The 21,080-nt window shown below is 43.1% G+C and overlaps 3 protein-coding genes across 3 annotated transcripts; all 3 read left to right on the top strand.

The window, feature by feature from the left end:
- Window positions 1-11,019: 11,019 nt before the first annotated feature.
- Window positions 11,020-11,426, top strand: LAESUDRAFT_800389 (uncharacterized protein; the record flags this gene model as incomplete). Its single annotated transcript, XM_040913996.1, has 1 exon — window positions 11,020-11,426. A coding segment is annotated over one exon (407 nt), but the record flags the coding sequence as incomplete, so codon positions are not given.
- Window positions 11,427-18,115: 6,689 nt separating this feature from the next.
- LAESUDRAFT_637900 (uncharacterized protein) lies at window positions 18,116-18,533 on the top strand (the record flags this gene model as incomplete). Its single annotated transcript, XM_040903469.1, has 2 exons — window positions 18,116-18,304; window positions 18,435-18,533. Coding segments are annotated over 2 exons (288 nt in total), but the record flags the coding sequence as incomplete, so codon positions are not given.
- A 1,317-nt stretch (window positions 18,534-19,850) lies between these two features.
- LAESUDRAFT_665091 (uncharacterized protein) lies at window positions 19,851-20,198 on the top strand (the record flags this gene model as incomplete). The annotated part of the gene is made up of 1 exon (XM_040905165.1): window positions 19,851-20,198. A coding segment is annotated over one exon (348 nt), but the record flags the coding sequence as incomplete, so codon positions are not given.
- Window positions 20,199-21,080: the final 882 nt, after the last annotated feature.

Below are 21,080 nucleotides of genomic sequence, written 5' to 3'. Positions count from 1 at the left end.
CATGTAAGAGTCAGATCCAGCTTCATGATCGACGCTTTGGTAAAGTCACGTGCACAGTTACGGCCGGCCGGCGCCGGTTGCAGGCCTGTATCATGACAATGCCATTTATCATTCACGGCAGACATGATGCGATTCATCAATGTGGAAAATAGTGTGGGAATGTCAGCTGATGTCTTACATTTGTGGCAAAGGTTTGCCAATGTAGCATTTAAATGGCAAATAGTTCACATTCACAGCCAAAGTGAGACATTTTCAGCATGAAATGTCATAGTCGCAAATATTTGTCACATGTGTAAGAAATCAGTCCACATTTGCACACAATTTCCCACCTTGATAAATTGTGTCATGTCTGCCATGACTGATGAGATATTGCCTAACAAATCTGGCTTGATCCTTCACCTCAAAGAAAGTACCGATTTCTACTATGAGAAAGGAATGAAAAACTGTGGATTTCCTTCAACTTTTCCCTTCTATACATCATATTATTTTTCAAGTCAATATAGGCAGCATGACATAAATTAATGCTCAGGAAAGGTGAAAAATGAACCCTTTCCAGTCCTTTTTGAGGCTTTCTCTGAAACAATTTACTTGACATGAAAGGCTGAGTTATTCAATTCAATTCTAACACCTTTCCTACAATAAGAATCAGTACTTTCTTCATGGTGCTTTGTCTTTGAAAACTTAGTTTGTCCCTGTGACAACTGACATTGCATATCTTTCATTTTTTGCATCACATGTTCTCATGTGACTTTTGCATCATGTGCACTTTCACATCACATAATGCCACATTATCTTATCAATGGCTCAGATCTATGGATGACAAGGTCAGACTATGGTGGGGGACGCCACTTCATGACAAGTGTTTGAGCCATCTCACGGATTTGCTAAGGCTTCTTGAAATTTGCATTAAAATTCATGAAACATATGTAGAATCATAGCTAAGGAGATGCTCTATAACATGGCTGGAACAGATTTCTCAAAATCCAAGCTTTGAGTTTTCAGGCCTCAATTTGGCAGTTTTGCTTACTAATGCAATATCATATATGGATATTTCCATATCCAGATAGTATTAGCGCTGGTATTGCCAAATGCAGCCACGGTAAGCGCTGATCAGAGACCAGCCACATGGTGACAAGAAATCTAACTTTACAGTGATGCCTTGATCAAAATCACATCCTGCACGCTCTAGATACTCTACAGGCCAGTTCATAGCTTATCAGCCACCAACCACACAGACTGAACACAACAATGTTGATCTGGAATCCTCAGATGACAGCAACACAGATGTCGAGCATTGGATGAAACTGCGAGAACAGCTTGCTGAGATACAGAGGAAACAAGAGGACAAGAAGACCGAAAGACTTATAGAGAGGTCACAGAACAGTGCTGAATACATCCTTGATGGCCCGACAAAAACAAGCTATCATCACTGGATTTTTCAGTACTGCTAAAGTACCTGTACAAGTTCTTGCTGACATGTCAGACTCAAGTGACTCCGACGATTCTTTCATATCACATAGTCAGTCCATTCTTCACACTGAGATGCATGCCACCACCAAGTCAAGCATGGAAGATGAACAGCCACTAAGCCAGATCACTGCAGCAAAAGATGTCCAATCTGTCCAGACAACTGAGCAGATAGCAGAGTGCGTCAAAAGTGTCCTTACGAATGCTGCCCAGAAGAAGCCTACCAAACTTTATGCACTTGCTCAAGAGGGTCTGAAGAAAGCATGAAGTCAGCACGACTATCGATTAGAGGTTCTCTTAACATCACTAATGGACTTCTACAAATGGATGCCATGACAAGGGCAGCAGTGAGTGGCACTGCAAATAGCACGCAATCATCAAAGGGGTGTAGCATTCGCATGTGTGCTGTGTGCCCAGGCACGTCATTTTGAAGTGATTGGAAGTGTGAAACTGAGCCAACAAGGACAGAAGAGTCGCAGAGAATCCTTGCTAGACAATGAAGCAGTATCAATGGGGATCCAGATATGGTTGCATATGCAAGAACCTGGAAACATAAGTGTATATGAGAAACTTTAATTGTGTATGCTAATGCAACATGTATAGGTAAATCCTAAACTGCTTCAGACGCATCTAAACAAGACACTCTTACCATCACTCGAGTCGCAAAAGAAATCGATCAGTATAAGACAAGCACGCCGCTGGCTCTGGCATCTAGGATATCACTGCAAGCATCATTCAAAGGGTGTATATTGGGATGGGCATGAGTGAAAAGATGTCAAAAGATGACAAAAGGAGTTCCTCAAAGAACTGCAAACAATGGAGAGGTGAGATCAATGACTGGACTGGCTTCTGAATTAACAGTTATATTCTCACAGATTTATGGCCACATATGATGGAGCTGAGATGGCAGAGACTCTGCCAACCCTGGGGAAGAATGAAAAAGAGCACGTCATTATATTTTATGATGAGTCAGCATTTCACGCAAATGATCACAAGTGAGACTATTGGGTCAAGAAGGATGAGCAAGTGTTAAAGAAAAAGGAGTGGAGCCAGCTCATCATGACGTCAGGTTTTATTTGTCAACAGTATGGTAACCTTGCATTGACCGAGGAGATGATTCTTGCGAACAAGGCCCTTCCTGAAGATGTGCACCTGAAAGTGACAGATTCAAGAGTCACCATCTATCTGACATCACGGCAGGGTGGTGACAATTATGGGAATATGGAGCAGATGATCATGCAGGTACTATCATAATATACTTACTTTTGAGCCATCCTGCTTGTGCTCATCACAAGTCGATAGATGCGAAACACCATCAAAATAGGACGTCACCTCTATCTGAATGCTGTCATACAGTGGGTATTTGACAATTCATCTTACCATGGTAGCTTCGCAAAAGATGCTCTCAATGTGATGAGAATGAATGTCAATTCTGGCAGCAAAAACATACCACATATGCATGACACAGTTGTGCCCACTAACAACCCATGGAGCTTAGTGTCACAGCATCGCTGGACGAGAGATCAAAGAGACTAAAAAAGGAAACAGTCACGTGGAACGTGCTGCCCTGATCCCCCTAATTCCTGTAATCCCCCTAAACCCTTATGTGGCTTGAGAGCTTAAGAATTACTTGGTGAAGCAAGTGGTTGGATGGGTGAGAGAGATATATGAGGTGGATGCTACAGTGGTAGACGAGGAGAAACAATCTGAAGTTTCGTCCTCTACATAGCCGGTTTTATATACACGTACAGGAGCCTGATTACATAACCTTCATCGTACCACTACTACAAAATAGATGATTGGCTATCTACGTATCTAGGTGACTAAACTATATGTGGAACAATAAGTGGGAAGATCTATCCATAAGTAGAATAATAGGTGAGAAGATCGATGTTCTCCCTTGATAATGGTGAGACGATCCATCCTATCGTGGTAATGGCTATTCCTTGAGCCAATTGCCAAGATGATCCTGAACAATAGTCCTTGTTCCCTTTATTTCCAAATGGGTGCCTCTATTGTATCCTGGAATAGACAGGTTTGGCCATATCATCCATGGACCTGAACCATAACATGTGATGTGGACTATCACCTGATCTCTACGTGTCGCGTCTGTGGCTGAGTGGCATGAGATATTGGTGAAGCACGTAATCTGTGGTGTGAGAAAAGTCATGTGTGGACTTTGTGATGAAAATCTGTGACACTTAGGTAGGCTTGGACAATCCATGCAGTTTCCTGCCATGCTTTCTGATGGTGATGAAGAAGCAAAGGAATTTGAGGGACAGCCGAAGGGGATGCAGTGGATACTGCATGAGCGTGGCCTCCTGAAGATTGGCATGATCGGAGATTGTTAAACTTGCAAACAGGTCAAGTCTAGAAAGGCCCATCTTACCAGATTGTTACAGGAGGAGCTGGCACGGATAGAAGGCAATGAGACAGATAATAGTGAGGATGATGATGAGCAGCCCTTCAATTGTTGCATGCAGTGCATGCTATCAATGCAAGAAGACTTCTGCAAAGAGAAATCAGTTCTTAAGCAGGTGCGCAGACTCACATGAACCGTGACAGCGCTTTCAACATTATTTTGAGTAGATCATCGAGGAAGCAGGCGATGTCTGTCACTTCCTACTTAAGTTCCATCCGGAGCTCAATCTGATTGAATACTACTGGGGTTGGACGAAGAACTACTTTTGTGAGAGATCGAATGACAACTTCATCAAAGCTCGCCCACTTGATGCATGCCCTCTCATTACAATCTGACGATTCATTCGGTGCGTGTTTTGATATATGAGTGTCTATCGACTCGGGGCCACAGGTTTTGTAGCTGAATACGTGGTTCACAAGTATAAGTCTCACCGTGCTATGCAGTTGAAGGACCTAGAGGTTGCAGAATTAGAATGGAAGGCAAAGGTGGAGCTCACCATGGCTCGAAAGGTAAGCGTGTTCAGTAGCAGCATATCCTTGAATTCCATTAACTTTGGGCCAATTTGGTGGTTTTTTTAGGGTTAGGGTTAGGTTCCCAGAAAAACTTGTGCTTTCAGATTTGAGCCTATCTATGGAATACTTTATATATAAAATTTCAATCTTAAGGTGCTAGGAGTAAAATTGTGGCATGTCATGAAGTGGCATCCCCCATCATAGTCTATCCAGGGAACAAGGCAATAACTCAAAAGAGTTTAGCCTCCAGCATCATAGTGATCAGGTTGCATCTGGACCATCCTGGTCTAAAAGAGCTTTGGTACTAGTTCATTTGTTTCTGAAGCCAGCCAATTATAGAATTTAGAGTAGTGATATGTATAATTAGATAAGGTGTCTATGCATATATGTAAGATCAGCCTGTAGAGTGAGAGACCTCAGATCATTTCTCCTTATCCATTCACCTTGTGTAGCATCCAGTGCAATCTCCCACTACTGGCCTAACAACCCACAATCAATACTATGTATTTTATAGCTCATCTTTGCTGTTAGTAAGTTTTTGAGGGGAGACCACTTTCTTTATGACTTTTTTGACCCTTTATCTTTTGCTGCACAGTACTAGCACCAGGTTCATGTAACTGGTCACAGTATATGAAACCTCTTATCAATTATTTTTAGTGTTATCGGCTAGCACTTTAGACATTAATAATGATCTGACCAATTTTTGTGCTCCTGGTTAGTGTCTAACACAACTGACCATGCTTTTTCTACCTTAAGCATTTCTGATAGAGGCACTCTTGATTCATATTCACCCTAGAATTTACAGGTTAATACTCAGATTCAAATGTCAGTACTATCTTTGGAAATCTTAGTACTAGCATATTGCTAACATTAGAACCTTAGTATCACCCTCTTGATCATAGCACCAGCATAGTGCCAACATATAAATATGAGTAAAAATCTTCATACACATTAGTGCTAGCTTGATATATATATGATGACAACGGTGTGACACAGTCACAATATGTTCATCATCTTTGACAAAAAAGTAAAAAAGTGAAAAAAAAGTTTAAAACTTTTTATTATAACTTATTTAAAAGATATAAAATAAGTGAAGAAATGTTTATTAATATTTTGTTGAATCTCCTTTCAGTCTTTTTATCATTCTTCATAAAAGAAAATGGAAAAAATATTTTGAATCCTTTTATCACAAATTGTCAGCAAAGATGCTTAAAAGATTTGAACTTTTTCTTCAATATCTTTATCATCTTTCACCTCAAATTATTGATTGGTTCACTCAGTGGACAGCACTTCAACTGATGTTGTCAGATCCTTGACAATGTGAGAATAGATGAACCTTGCTCAATAGCAGAATGAATGTGCCTGTATGTATACATTAATGCTGAACATGAGCCTGAAAATTACATTAAATCAGCTAGAACTTCAATATATCTAAAAACTGACTGTAAATATCTGTACAGAGAAAAGAGAAATATTTTTCTACTGTACTGCAAACACTTAAACTTGCCTGCAACAAAATCTTGTCAGAAATTGTAGTTGAATTCAGAGTTCTGACATTTTGCAAACATCTCAGAGAAATGAAACTTTACAGAGTGAGTGCATTTTCAACACTTCCCTGATGTCCCTCAGAGACTCACAGTGAGTGCCACTACTGTTTTGTGGCTCTTTTCACTCTATGATAATGATCACTGCCTGCACAGACATAGAGATAAAGATGAAGGTGTGATTCATTATCACTATAGGGGCACTACATGAGACATGAACATGCATAACTTTCTGAGTGAGTTAGACCTGAATCTCATCACAGTACAAAGGTCATGTGCACCAAAGCAGTATATCATACTCCTTTACACATCCATCACCCATTGTTTCAACTTGGATAGAGGTGACACATGTCAGTTTCAAATAACAAAGAAAAAAATAGAGTGCAGCCATAATGTGTAATGTATCTAAGTTATGTCATCTCATGTTATGAACCAGTGTACACAATGGGGCCTTTTTCTGTCACTGCACACTGTCTCTCACATGGTAAGTCACACATGCATTGAGAGATTGAAACATCTTCTGATGTTTGGATGCTTGCATTGTCAAATATCAGATGCAGAAATTCACCATCAAAGACAAAATATTAATGGTGAGGGTAGCTGCAGTGATGACAAGGAATGTCATGCATATCAAGAAAGATGAGTCCTCCAGCTTCATATTTTTTCTCTTTATGATCAGTGCATTTTCTCCAATGATAGGAGAGCAGAAACCACAATGATCTAAAACATGGCTTGAGTATGCCAATATGACCATGTCAGCTGAAATGGCATTCATGATGATTGTCAATCAGAAAAAACAGCTTGATGAAACACTGTTGGAGTGGGGCCACTTCAGGATGATGAAGAGAATGGGGAGCTCAGACTTGACAGCACAGACATGTGACCAGCGTGTAGGTACAGGGTGACATGCCTCAGTAGTAATACCTCAGTCAAGTATGTTCACATACAATGTGACTGAGGTGAATAGAGCATTTCTTTCAACTCATATGGACATGGACTTATAGTATTGTACCAGACTGCTCTCATGTATTTTACAGATACAGTACACATAATACTCAGTCAAGTACATTCACATACAATGTGACTGAAACTGCTCTCATGCATTTTATATGTTATGAGTCTCGCTTAAAGTGCATATACAGCTATACAAATGATGACTGACTTGCTATTTAAGACAAACTTGTCCTTCGACCGCTCCTCTGCTCCTCTGCTCTGCTGCTACTGCTGGAAACTACTGCTGCTCACCATGGCTGAATGGCTACCATTACTCCCTGAGAGTCAACAGTTAGGATGAGACAACTGGCTTAACTGGAAGAAGAGAATACACTTTATTATTCGATTTTGCAGACTATATGTGCATATAGATGGGACCAGCACATGACCAGTCAATGCTTCTCCAGGGGCACCTCCTGCAACTGTTGACATGACTATAGCAACTTAGAAGGGATGGGACAAGGATGATGAGCTAGCGAAGATCATCATCTCGCTAAATATCATAAACTTCATCAGAACTAGTATTGTTCAGGAGGAAAAGATGACTTGTGAAGTGTGGGAGGTGCTGGTAGTGAAGTGGGAGCGTAGGAATGAGTTGACTATGATAAACACTGAGGACTATCTCAAGGCATGTGTATGGACTGAGAAAATGAATAGATCACTTCACTGAGTTGTGGTGTCATCTGTGTGTAACTCATGATCTCAGATCTTCGATTATCAACACATGATTTGCTATCATCATCTGTCACTCTATGAAGGCTCTCTTCTCTATCAAGCTAGTTACTACCTCACTTCTTCTCCAGACTGGCCCTGAGTCCATTATGGACTTGATCCTCACAGTATTTGAAAGCGAGTGCAAACAATCAGGCAGCATCCTCAATCCAGTGAGCAAAGGCATGGTGCTGACACTTGGAACCACTAGCGCATTCATGATCCATGCAAAGGTGACTATCATTTGTGAATGGTGCAGATGGCATGTACATCAGAAAGCAGACTATTACTGTGAGGGAGGAGAATGACCAGGACAGCAGCCCATGACTTGGAAGACTCCTCTGCACCTGAAGAAGAAATTTTCAGCTGAGTGTGTCCTCGCTAGCAAGGTGTCCTCCAATGTCATTGTTCCACGGACACATTTTACCATCATAGCAGCTGACTATGCAATTGCAATTGAGGAGGATATGGTGCAGATGTCTAACTATGACTATCATATATTTCTCATCAGTACCAACATCGCCAATCAGGTTCCTTCCACTGCTGTCAATTCTGACTCCTCTCGATTCTTCACTTTCACTGACACAGGTGCAACTCATCATTATTTCACCGATTGTGCTCATTTCACTGAGTACATGCCACTCGCTCTGACCTTGGGCAATGACACAAAGAAAGGATCCTCATTTCACATTGTGGGGGTTGAAAATGTCACTGTGCAGATCATGGTTGATGGGTGCATGTTCGTGATAACTTTTCAGAATGCTATCCATGCACCTGAGCCAGCGATGAATCTCATTTCCATGTCACGTCTCGATCAAGCTAGATGTACATACTCAGGGAAACATGGCAAGCTGACCATTCATGGTCCATTATCATGTCTGATTCTTATTGATACACTTATTTTCGGAAATCTATATGAGGATGAACTTGAGAAAGTTGACCTGAAGATCCTGCTGCATCTTTCTCAGGCCCTACTCACTCATGCACCGGCAGTACTTGAGCTCAATTCCACTGCTGATGTGACAACCTGGCATTGACATTTAGGACATATCAGTGAGTGAACTGTGGAAGAGATGAGGAAGAACACACTAGTTACTGGGATGGTCATCAACAGTGGCAAACTGGTTGATAGATGTGAGGATTGTATTAAAGGCAAGCACACTCACACTCCATTTCACCCCTCAGAAGTTGAGACACAGCTCCTGGAGTGCATATATGTTGATCTTATGAGCCCATTTCTGGTATCCTCACTAGGCAGCATGTGCTACCTGATGATAATTGATGATGGTGCATCATCATTTATGACAGTCTATTCTCTCACTAACAAGACCAAGAAGGACACCCTACATTGTTTTCAGGTCTTCCATCATATGACAGAGTATCAAACTGGCCAGAAGCTCTGCAAGGTGCATTTTGACAATGTCACTGAGATTACAAATGACATGTGGACCACCTACCTGCAGCAACATGAGATCGTTTCTGAGCCAACTGTGCCATATACATCTCAGGAGAATGGGGTCAGTGAGCAGGGGCATCGTATGCTCACTGATCATGCATGAGCCATGCTGTACGATTCTGACCTTCTGAATTATTTTGAGGCTGATGTTTTTCATATGAGCACATATCTCAAGTCACTTGTATCATCTGCACATCAAGGGAAGCATACATACCCCTTATGAATGCTGGTGAGGTCCTCTACTCAACATTGCTCACTTACATGTCTTTGGCTCAAAAGCTTGGATGAAGATTGCTGATGACCTACACACAAAGTTGAACCCAAATCTCATCAATGCCATCTCATCAGCTACACTGGTGATGCCAACTGCTGCCTCTGGGATCTGACGGCAGGTCTGCAGGGAGTGATTGTGTGGTCTCATAATGTTATTTTTGAGGAAAGCGCACCTCACTAAACTGTTGATGACATGACCCTCAAGTGGTCTCTACTGCTGGTGGCAGCCCCTATATCTTCACCAGTTGTGCTGAAGTAGTCCACACCTCTGCCATGATGCCTTCTGAGATGCAGCAACCTGTGCCACTGCAGTGATCGAGCAGAACTCTAGTAAAAAGCTGTGCTTTGTGAGAGTTAAAAAAGGCTGCCCAGCATGAGAAATCTTGGGATAATGATGCACCTCTTGCTACTGCAGCATATATCACTTTTCTCATGAGCCCTTCATCATCGATCTGAGCAAGCACACATTCATCTGCATGAGAACGGAAAAACTGAGGTTAGAATAAGTGAAATCCAAGTCCTTACACCACTTGTTACCTGATTGCATAACACCATAGAGGGCACGGTCCAATGCACACACCCAGTCAGGATGCTCCAAGTCCTCATAGCCTGGAGGTTGCTCCATGGAGACCTCTTCAGACAATGAAGTGTTTAGGTATGCCTTCTCAATGTTATCCTGCCCCATCTCCATTCTGCGGTAGGTGGCCAGTGCACAAATCACTCAGAGAGATTTGAAGCATACGATGGAGGCATGCATCTCAAAATAGTCCATCTCCATAATTTGATGGAAGCCTTTCATGATGAGGTGGGCCTTCAGTTTTCACCTGCCATCCTCATTGAATTTTTGTGTGAATGCCCACTTGCATCCGAATACATTCATGTCAGCCTTCCTCAGTATTAGCCACCATGCTCTGATCTTTCATAAGCCTGAAATCTCCTTCTCCATCACAGGCTGCCAAATATCAGTGGCAGTCATGGCCTGCTTGAATATACATAGTAGGGCAAAGCCCCCCCCCCTCATGGACAAATTCACCAGAATTGACTGGCATGTTGGATGCTTTCATTACAGCCACCTACACAGATGATGTGATGTCTGTCTCTGATACCACCTCAGGTCTTGCAGTTACTCAGGGAGACTTAGCAGCATGATATAAGCTTAGCAGGGATGGAGAACTGAAGTATATGCTCAGTGTAGCTATCAAACATGATCGGGCAAAAGATACACTGTGACTCACCCAAGGAGCATATGTGTGGTGCATGTTGGCACATTTCAACATGCAGAAGTTGAACCCAGTGTCCACACCTTTGAAACTGAGAATGAAACTCACTAAGGCACCTATGCAGGTGATGCCAGATGAAGCTCTTGAAATGGTGACCATACCCTACTGCAAGGTGCTTGGTGCTATCATGTATTTATCAGTCACCACTCAGCTGAATCTGGCATACCCTGTGCAGGTGTTGAGCCACTATATGGTGAACCCTGGGATCATCCACTGGCATGCACTGAAGTGCATTCACCATGACATCAAAGAAATGGTGAAATACAGCATTATCTACTACAGCACCATCCATGCACATTCCACTCTCAAACCAATGATTTATTCTGACTCATCTTACTCCAATTGCACAGACACACGATGATCAACTCAGGGGCACATCATGGTAATGGCCAGCAGTCCTGTTACATGGAGTTTTCAGTGTCAGGATGTGGTCATTCTATCCACCACTGAGGCAGAATATATCACAGCAATGCATGCAGGGCAAACTGCAATGTGGATCAATTCATGGGTGATGTCTATCTTTGTATTTCTCTTCCAATCAACCTCAGGATGGATAGTGCAGGTGACAAAAGCCTGGCAAAATGCTCCATCAACTTCACCCAGGTCTGGCACCTCAATGTTCAATACCACTGGCTTCATGAAGCTGTTCACTGGAAGCAGATCCAGATCAATCATATTCTCAGCACCAAAAACCCTGCTGATATTTTCACCAAGGCCCTTCCTCAGCCAGCTCTTCTCAAGCACCTCAAGTTTCTTGGCCTCACAGTCTAGATTTTTTTTTCTTTTTTCTTCACTTTTCCTTTAATTTCTCCTTTCATTTTCTTCGATGTCATGACCTAGGGAGAGTGTTGGAGTGCAGCCACTTCAGAGTGATGGGAAGAATGGGGAGCTCAGACTTGACAGCATGGACATGTGACCAACATGTAGGTATAGGGTGACATGCCTTGGTAGTAACACCTCAGTTGAGAATATTCATGTACAGTGTAACTGAGGTGAGTAGAGCATTTCTTTCAACTCATATGGACACGGACTTATAAAATTGACCAGACTGCTCTCATATATTCTACAGGTACAGCACACATAATACTCAGTCAAGTACATTCACGTACAGCATGACTGAAACTGCTCTCATGTATTCTATAAATACTAACTTGTTGCAGCTGCTAATAAGGTTAATTTTGATGTTTTATCCTTTGATACTTATCATGTGGTTGATGCTCTTGTTGACCTATGAATAAGGATGTTCTTCATTCTTCTCATTGGACTTGTCTATGATAGCATCTACAATATATCTATATAGGTTGTGCAGGTAGTTAAACACATGATCTCATAAACTTTGCAATGTGTATAGATCATAATTGTTTAACTGCCAGTGGAGCCATGAAGGTTAATGACAGCCATGAGTGTATAGCAGTTAATTATAGAGGTCAATTAGAGTAAATAATAATGTGCCACTGTCACAGCAAGTTTATGACAAAAACTGTTATATTAATAATTATTACAGACAGCATCAATAATTATCACTGTCTGCAAGCACAGTGATAATTATCTTCATACCTGCGGAGAGTGCTGATAATAATTGTGGCTGTGCTTGAAGAGTGCATGAGCACTAATTTATGTATTATGTGACTGTGGACCATCCTATTTCATTCATGACGTGCACAATTTACCTTGTCTCCTCTTAGATAAATTAATCATTTATCATGAGCATATGCAGAAATACACCCCAGACATAAAGCCATTTTTAACGCATAATAGGCATTTAAAATTCGATCTGGTATATAAAAATTGACATTTACATTTATGCTCATCATGTCTCCATAGACATATATGGAATCTGGGCATGACTATTGAGTCACACAATATGATCAGCGGTAAATTCTGAATAGATGACATTTTGCTCAGTTTATAATAATGGACCTCATATGCAATTGTGTGATATGCCCTCACATAGTTGAGAAATAGCACAAGGAGAGTAACAGTCACAAATCAATCTCCGCATATTGAAAATACGCACATTTCTTAAATTGGTGGAATCATGTACAATATTTAATGATGGTAGATTCCAGATCTTGGACAATAAATTTCACATGTACAGTCTACAACAGTACCGCTCGCAGAGTAACATGTACAATTACTGCATTGCGGTCCCCTTAAGCTTCCTGAGCTCATGATATAAGTTAATAGAATAATCAATTCAATTCAAAACAGAACAAAGTAACTTGCCGTGTGAGACTACCACTGAGGTGGAGTCCCAGCTCAGTTCCCTTCCACTGGAATACATCCAGACATCAGATAAAGTGGCACAGGTGGTGCAAAAATGTGCCATGTCATCTGTGCAGTCAACAACAGCATCCTCCCATAGCTGCAAGTTTGATAGAATGGGAAATTGCTGCAACCAGCTGAATAACTGACTCTATTTTGCAACCTTTTAGCTATCGAACTACACCAATCAGTAATGGCTGACTTATCAAGAGCAACACACTGAAGGAATTCTGTTTATTCTCCCTCAATGCCTGTTCCAACACAATGTACTTCACGTTAGGAAGTTGAACATCCCATATCAGAAGTCCGATGATATCGTTCAGTGTTTCGTCAATGCCTGCTGCCATGAAAAGAGGAAACATGCAATTAAGCCAGTAAAGCTCATCAAGCTCAGAGACGAGCGTGAGCACCTTGGAGAGGCTGCAAATGAATTTGGTGGCCTTCTCATAGTGGAGACTAGGAAGAATCATCAATCTCTCCAGAGTGGTGGCACTTATGCGCTCGTCGCCTAGTATGTGGAGAAGGTACATGGTTGGCGCTGTGAGAACCTGCAGATGAGATAAATCTGAAGGGGGGTTTGTCAACGGGCTACATGGCCGTAATCTGAATGACACCCTATATGAAGTTTCTCTAGTCCATGATGGTGCTGCAAGAAAAGATCGAGGGCAAGGTGAGTAAGTTCACCCTCAATTCATAGGATGCGGAGGGTAGGGATTATGAGTCACTCCAGGATAAGGGACCAGGGAGAGAAAGCGAGACCCGGTGTGACTGAAGTCAGCTCAGCTAGTGAGGTGGAATCAATCATCTTCAATGTCCATTGAGACAAAGAAGAATCAAACAGTGCAGCCGCCTGGAGCTGAAATGTTTTCAAGGTCGAGAATGAAAAGTCGGGCAAGCAGGGCACATGTTTGGATGGCAAGACAGGGTGGCAAATGATGCTACTCCTGTGCCAGAGCATGATACTCAAAATATAACTGTGATGCAACGTATCCAGTACCTCCTTCAGCTGCTGTCCTGGAGGTGAGTCGAGAAAAAGTTTCACATTTCGCAATGGTGAATCAGACCCCAGGGATGTGAAGAAATGACCCAATCACATGTATTCCTAAGGGGTGTTGATATAGTGCATATGACAGGACAGGGTGATCAGACACACAAGGTCGCTGTCTGGCAGTAACTCAGCAACTGCAAAGACCAGTTTGGTGGGGACATGGAAAAAAGCATCTCTACTGGGTGTAGCAGGTATCCATGATGGTAACCGAAATAAGCGAAAAAGCCCTAATACAGAACAGCACTTATGACTGTAAGCTCCTCATGGATGAGGCACAGTGCATCTTAATCTGCTTCGCTTATTGCAACCAAAGATGGTTTTAAGTGGTGATGAGAAAGGACAATGAGAAAGGATCAGATAACAAAAGCCAATGGGTACCTACAGCTGGAAGAAACTCCTCGCCTGTCAATCCATCATGAAGCTGGGTTGATGCTGTTGTGGAAGCAAGCTGCTAAGAGCAAATGAACACACTTCTGAATGCCACACTTCTGAAAACATAGCCATGAACGTACAATTTCCTTCGCAGGGACAGTATCACAGCAATGAATGGCTCTGCGTGTCCTTGCCATGTAGTAGAAGAGAATGCTAAGCACAAGATCCATGACTGCAAGTGATTAATGGGGACAGATGGTTTAGAGGCCCTGAACTGGCATGGGCCAAGACTTTATATCTCAAATGTGAATGAGAGAGGGTGTTTGAGAGAGGGTGAGATAGCACTAAGCTACGCTCGGGACCTTCCACCACCATGATGGTGCGTATGACAGATTGTGAGATCACTCCAGGCAAGCAAAGAGGTGGCAAACTTGTAGCTGGAATAGAGAAAGACAGCCAAACCTGCACAGAACATATGAACAATTAGCATCGAGCCTGGGACAATAGTAGACGACTAGTACTTACTTGCACGAAAAGCTTACATGATGGAAAGCTGACTGCGCTGAGCAGCCAGAGGTGCAAGTGGGAGACAATGGATGAGGAACCACTAGGCATCATCAGTGTTTGCCATCTGGAGTGATGGAAATCTGAGAGAATGATACTAGATGGAATAATTAGTTGTCGACCTCGGAACAATGGATGTTAACTTATCTGCACAGAAGACATACATGACAAGTGGGGAGACAATGGATGACCACGTTATGCATCATCGGTGTTCGCTACCCAGAGTGATGGAAAGCTGGGCTGCAGTGCTAAGCAGCATACAGAAGAATGATAATGAACTGTTTGGACAATAAGTGTCAGCCAGAAAGCACAGTGATGATGAGCCCACTGCTTTGAACAGCCAGAGGCACTCAAGTGAGGAGACAATGGATGAGGAGCACTATGAATCATCGATGTTCACCATCTAGAGTGATGCGATAGAAATCTGGGAAAACAATACAGATGGAGTTGGATAATTACTGTTGACCTGAGCAGCTAGAGATGCAATAGGAGGACAATGGACAGAGAGCACTATGCATCATCAGTGATCGCTATCAAGACAATTAATGTCAATCTCAGAACAATAGAGGCTGACTTACTTAAAGAGAGCCCACTGCTCTGAGTACCTGGAGACATGAGCAGAGAGACAATGGACAAGCACCACTCACATCATTGGTGTTCACCATCGAAGCGATGGAAAGCCAGGCTACATCAAGGAAGATGGGTGTCTTAGCAGACAGAGCACTAAGAGGAAGAATAGACATACCTGGCATGGATGCATATGCCAGATCAAAAACAAATGTGTGGCGAGGAATGACTTGTAAAAGTGCAGAAAGCATGAGTGAATGATGTGTGCGACGGTGGATGGCATCGAACAGATGAGGAGCTATGACTCCTTGTCACTGTGGTTTGTGGGCAAATGATGTGTGCAATGGTGGACAGCATCAGATGGATGATGTTCCGTGACATCTTTTAGCTGCAGTGGTCAATAAATCCGTGATAGGAGAATGACGAGGATGAGGACGAGGACTGTTCATTTTTTTGCGCTCAAGCAAACTGAATGGTAATTTTATTTCAATGCTATGCTAGAAGACTATGATGTCCATGCTGACGATGCTTCCACTCAATGGACATGACGCTGAAGAGGCCACCCCACCAAGTGGGCAGCCATCACCATGACAGGTGGTGAAGAGAAAAGGGCACTCAAGAGAATGCTGGGGGTAATATAAAGTTTTTTGTTCAGGGCAGATCTGCCACTTCCTGATCAGGATATATGTTCTCATCTCCACCTGTGCACCACTGTTTGGATTTGTTGCTTTGCGATTGGGCTGTGGTTTTTCTGTCTTTTTTGCTTTGTGATTGGGCTGTGTTTTGTCCCTCTTTCTTGCTTCGGGATTGGACTGTGGTTTTTCTGTCTTTCTTGCTTTGCGATTGAGCCGTGTTGATGGTGGTGCACATGTGGGGGTGGGAACATATATCCTGATCAGGAAGTGGCAGACCTGCCCTGAACAAAAAACTTTATATTACCCCCAGCGTTCTCTTGGGTGCCCTTTTCTCTTCACCACCTGCCATGGTGATGGCTGCCCACTTGGTGGGGTGGCCTCTTCAGCGTCATGTCCATTGAGTGGAAGCATCGTCAGCATGGACATCATAGTCTTCTAGCATAGCATTGAAATAAAATTACCATTCAGTTTGCTTGAGTGCAAAAAAATGAACAGTCCTCGTCCTCATCCTCGCCGTTCTCCTATCACGGGTTTATTGACCACTGCAGCTAAAAGATGTCATGGGACATCATCCATCCAATGCTGTCCACCGTTGCACACATCATTTGTCCATAAACCACAGTGACAAGAAGTCATAGCTCCTTATCTGTTCGATGCCATCCACCATCACATGCATCATCCGCTCATGCTTTCCTAAGTCATTCCCTGCCATGCATTTGTTTTTGATCCAGCATATGCATCTATGCCAGGTATGTCTATTCTCCCTCTTAGTGCTCTGTCTGCTAAGACACCCATCTTCCTCGATGCAGCCCAGCTTTCCATTGCTTCAATGGTGAACATCAATGATGCGAGTGGTGCTTGTCCATTGTCTCTCTGCTCCTGTCTCCAGGTACTCGGAGCAGTGAGCTCTCTTCAGGTAAGTCAGCCTCTATTGTCCTGAGATCAACATTAATTGTCTTGATAGTGATTGCCGACAATGCATAGTGCTCCCTGTCCATTGTCCTCCTATTGCATCTCCGGCTGCTTAGGTCAACACTAATTATCCAACTCCATCCATATTGTTCTCCTGGATTTCTATCACATCACTCTAGATGGTGAACATCGATGATGCATAGTGCTCCTCATTCATTGTCTCCCCACTTGAGTGCCTCTGGCTGATCAGAGCAGTGGGCTCATCATCACTACACTTTCTGGCTGACACTTATTGTCCAAACAGTTCATTATCATTCTTCTGTACGCTGCTTAGCACTGCAGCCTGGCTTTCCATCACTCTGGGTAGTGAACACCGATGATGCATAACATGATCATTCATTGTCTCTCCACGTGTCGTGTATGTCTTCTGTGCAGGTAAGTCAACATCCATTGTTCTGAGATCGACAACTAATTATTCTGTTTAGTATCATTCTCCCAGATTTCCATCACTCCAGATGGTGAACACCAATGATGCCTAGTGGTTCCTCATCCATTGTCTCCCCACTTGTGCCTCTTGCACCTCTGGCTGCTCAGCACAGCAGGCTCTGTGTGGTGGAGGTATGTCATCCGCCTCTATTGTCCTGAGGTCGAAACTAATTATTCAAGTCTGTTTATATCATTCTTCCATATTTTCATGGCATTGCTCTAGATGGCTGACACTGACGATGCATATGGGGTGAACAGTGGGTGTACATGTATAGATCTGTCATGTATGCTTTTCGTGCAGGTAAATCCACCACTATTGTTCCAAGGTATCGTGATGCCTAAGACATAGCTTTGCAGGTGGCAGCCCTCACATCCCTCTCTAACAGTTCTAGCCTTATATAAGGTCACCGTGATCATAGGTATGTCAAGGTGCCCACATCACAGCAGTCTGATTGATAGCCATGCCTCCCTCTCACCAATGCTACCGAACACAGCGTCAGTTTCATCCTCATACCATGTGAGTTTATTTTCAATCTCAACAATTGGTCATGCCACCACTTTCCCTCACTCGGCATGAGTTTTGCCCGGAGAGTACAGCTCTCTCACTGACTGCTGCCATACTTCTCCACTCCTGTGAAACTATTCCAAAGCCTAATGGAGAAGTCACTCACATTGGTCACGGTGGCTATAATCTCCGAGATGCTTTGCACTGGAAAGAGGCACTATACATCAAATACAGTAGGACTCATTTTCATGGCCTCATGCATTGTCTCACCATTAGCAGAATACTGTGCATCGTTTAGCAGATGCACATTTGCAAATACATACATCATTTTTGAAGCAGTCATTTCAGGATCTTTAAACGGTCTACACTTTGGTCAGTCCCTACACCTATCATGTATTTCTTTATGCTTACTTGAGGGATAGGCAGCCAATGACTATCCATTCTTGACAAAGTATGAGAATAATTGGGTTGTAGCAGACTTTCTCCATGTGTACCTCAAGAACAAGTCAGCATCTACAAAGAAAAAGACGATGGCAGAATGAGGAGGCTAGAAACTGTTTCTTTTCGGAGGAGAACCAGATGGGAAGGCTGTGATTTGCATGTAGACAGATACTGTGAGATACTGGGCTTCATACGGACTTTTCAAATTAGTGCCCTGGCTAGTTCAATCAAAAGTTGCGCGATCTCTCTATTTGCTGCAGGAAATCAAACACGGACAGCTCGATGGTTAAAAAATGCGTGGAGTCAGCACGACAACAAAAGGAGACTGAGAAGGGCTGGTTCAACTGCAGATTGTCTGACTATAAAAGGTACACGATCATGTAGTGACAATTGTCACGACTTTCTGTTGACTAACATGCGAAATCACTGCCTCATCCATATAAAAGTTTGTCAGTGAGCATGAGCTGCCCCCTGGACTCCCAATCCTTTTGAACTGTGTCAACCTCATGCCAAAACAAGTGTTCTCATGTGAATGTACATTGAATCAGTGTGGCGAAAAGCTCATCAATTATGCCACCTACTGACACCACGAGGCACAAGATTGGTGCGTGTCAAATTCTAAGGTGCGATGGATTTTCATCAGTGATCACCAAGTCTCTGGCATCCTGACATATACCACAGGAAGAGTCGTGGATACCACATGTTATGGGTTCTGGCTGTGATGAACAGCGTGGAGCCTCATCGATGAAAAAAGCCCATTATGCTCAGAGAGACGCATTCATGGGCAAAGTCTATGCACATACATTGCAGAATGACACATTTTGTTCTCCAGAACATTTGAATGGGGTCTGGGAGAAACCGTGTTGCTTAGAAGAGACATCAGTTGGTGAGGAATGCTCAGAGGCTTCAGTACATGAAGGTGGGGTCAGCAGTGCTTCTGCCCCTGTGCCAGTGGGATCCTCCAACGAGTGCCACACTGCATGCAAAAAGCTCTCCAATCAGCAGGTAGAAGACTATGAAAAACTTTTCCTCCTTGATTTACAAATTGACCTGCATGCCCGTGATTGCATGGAGTGGTATAGCAAAGGGATGGAGTCTGAGCAGAACAGCAGGCAGGCACTTGATGCCTCCAAGCGCTTGCAAACAAAGCAGTGGTGGTTTTTGGAAGCCATAAATGTTGTTCTTGACACTGCTAACAGACCACATGGCTCTGCATTGTGCCTGTTACAGTCTGAAATGCTACAGCAGCTTTATGAACAGCATGAACTGCTAGAGTCTTGGTTGTCTAGAATGGTAGATCATTCACCGAATCCTGCAGCGACTTCATCTGGTGCGATCATCAACACAAGTCAGTTAATGTCTACATCAGGCAATGTCATATATACTCACAATCAATAGACAAGCATTTTAGTCATCCCCTTGACCGTGTTAATCCTCTCCTCCTTCTCTCTGTCTTCACTGTGCTGGTTCTCAATCTGCTCAGGCAGGTTACTCGCAGATCGTGCAATTTTGCTTTATGTATGCTCAAGCTTATCATTGAATCTGCATTACGACAAGGCAGTGGGGGGACGATGCAGGAAGAGGGACTCCTCAAGAGCTTTCCTACAGACATTCGCAGCATGTGCGAATTGTTTGGCCTGGATCCCATGGTCACAATTTTTGCAGCATGTCCTACTTGTTCATTGATGTATGAGCCCACATACAACACCAATATCCCTGTGTACCCTGCATGTTGCCAGTTTTGATAGTTTGCTCACAGCACTCCTTGTAATGTCAAGCTCACCACACATGGCATATATCATGGTCACAGTATACATGTCCCTCACTGCTCATTCATTATGCAGGACTTCGACTCATTTATGAGAGGTTTGCTGTGCAGATGAGGCATTGAAGATGCTCTCGTGCTGGGGAGCGTGATTGTACAATCTGGTCACATCTATGACATTCGTGGTGGTGCTATAATCCATGATCTCAAGTGTGGCAATGGAAAGCCCTTCTTGTCTGGTGAAGGCCATGAAATCAGACTCTTGTGGGGTCTGTCAGTGGATTGGTTTAATCCTTACCTGAACAAGATTGTGGGCCGGTCAGTATTGACAGGGTCAGTCGCTATGTGATGTTTGCTTTTACCTCCCAGCCTGAGATATTAGCTAGAAACCATTTACTTGATGGGCATCATTCCTGGACTGAAAGAGCCATCTAAAGAGGAAATTGATCATTTCCTCTGCCCATTCATGAACAAGTTGCTCATCTCCTGGAAGGATGGCATCTGGTTTACGTGGACTTACAGATATCCTCATGGAAGGTGCTTGCGGTCAGTTTTGGCTCTCATCATAACTGACCTCCCAGCCAGCAGAAAAGTATCAGGCTCAGCCAGCCATTTTATGAAGTGCTTTTGTGCGTTATGCTTCTTGACCAAGCAGAAGATCAAAAACATCGATATGCATACCTGAAGGATGAAGACATGATCAGATGTGTTCAAGGCTGTACAGGAATGGCAGAACACACTGATGAAGATCTGGTGAAGCACGCTGTTTAAGAGAAACAGAGTGAGATGGTCTGAACTTATGCATCTGCCATATTGGGACCCGACACGAAGCATTATTGTTGATGCTATGCACAACCTCTTC

Source organism: Laetiporus sulphureus (assembly GCF_001632365.1).
Source record: "Laetiporus sulphureus 93-53 unplaced genomic scaffold LAESUscaffold_71, whole genome shotgun sequence".
In the NCBI taxonomy this organism is placed as follows: Eukaryota; Fungi; Basidiomycota; class Agaricomycetes; order Polyporales; family Laetiporaceae; genus Laetiporus; species Laetiporus sulphureus.
Note: the sequence above shows the minus strand (reverse complement) of the source record. Positions and strands in the feature narration are given on the sequence as shown.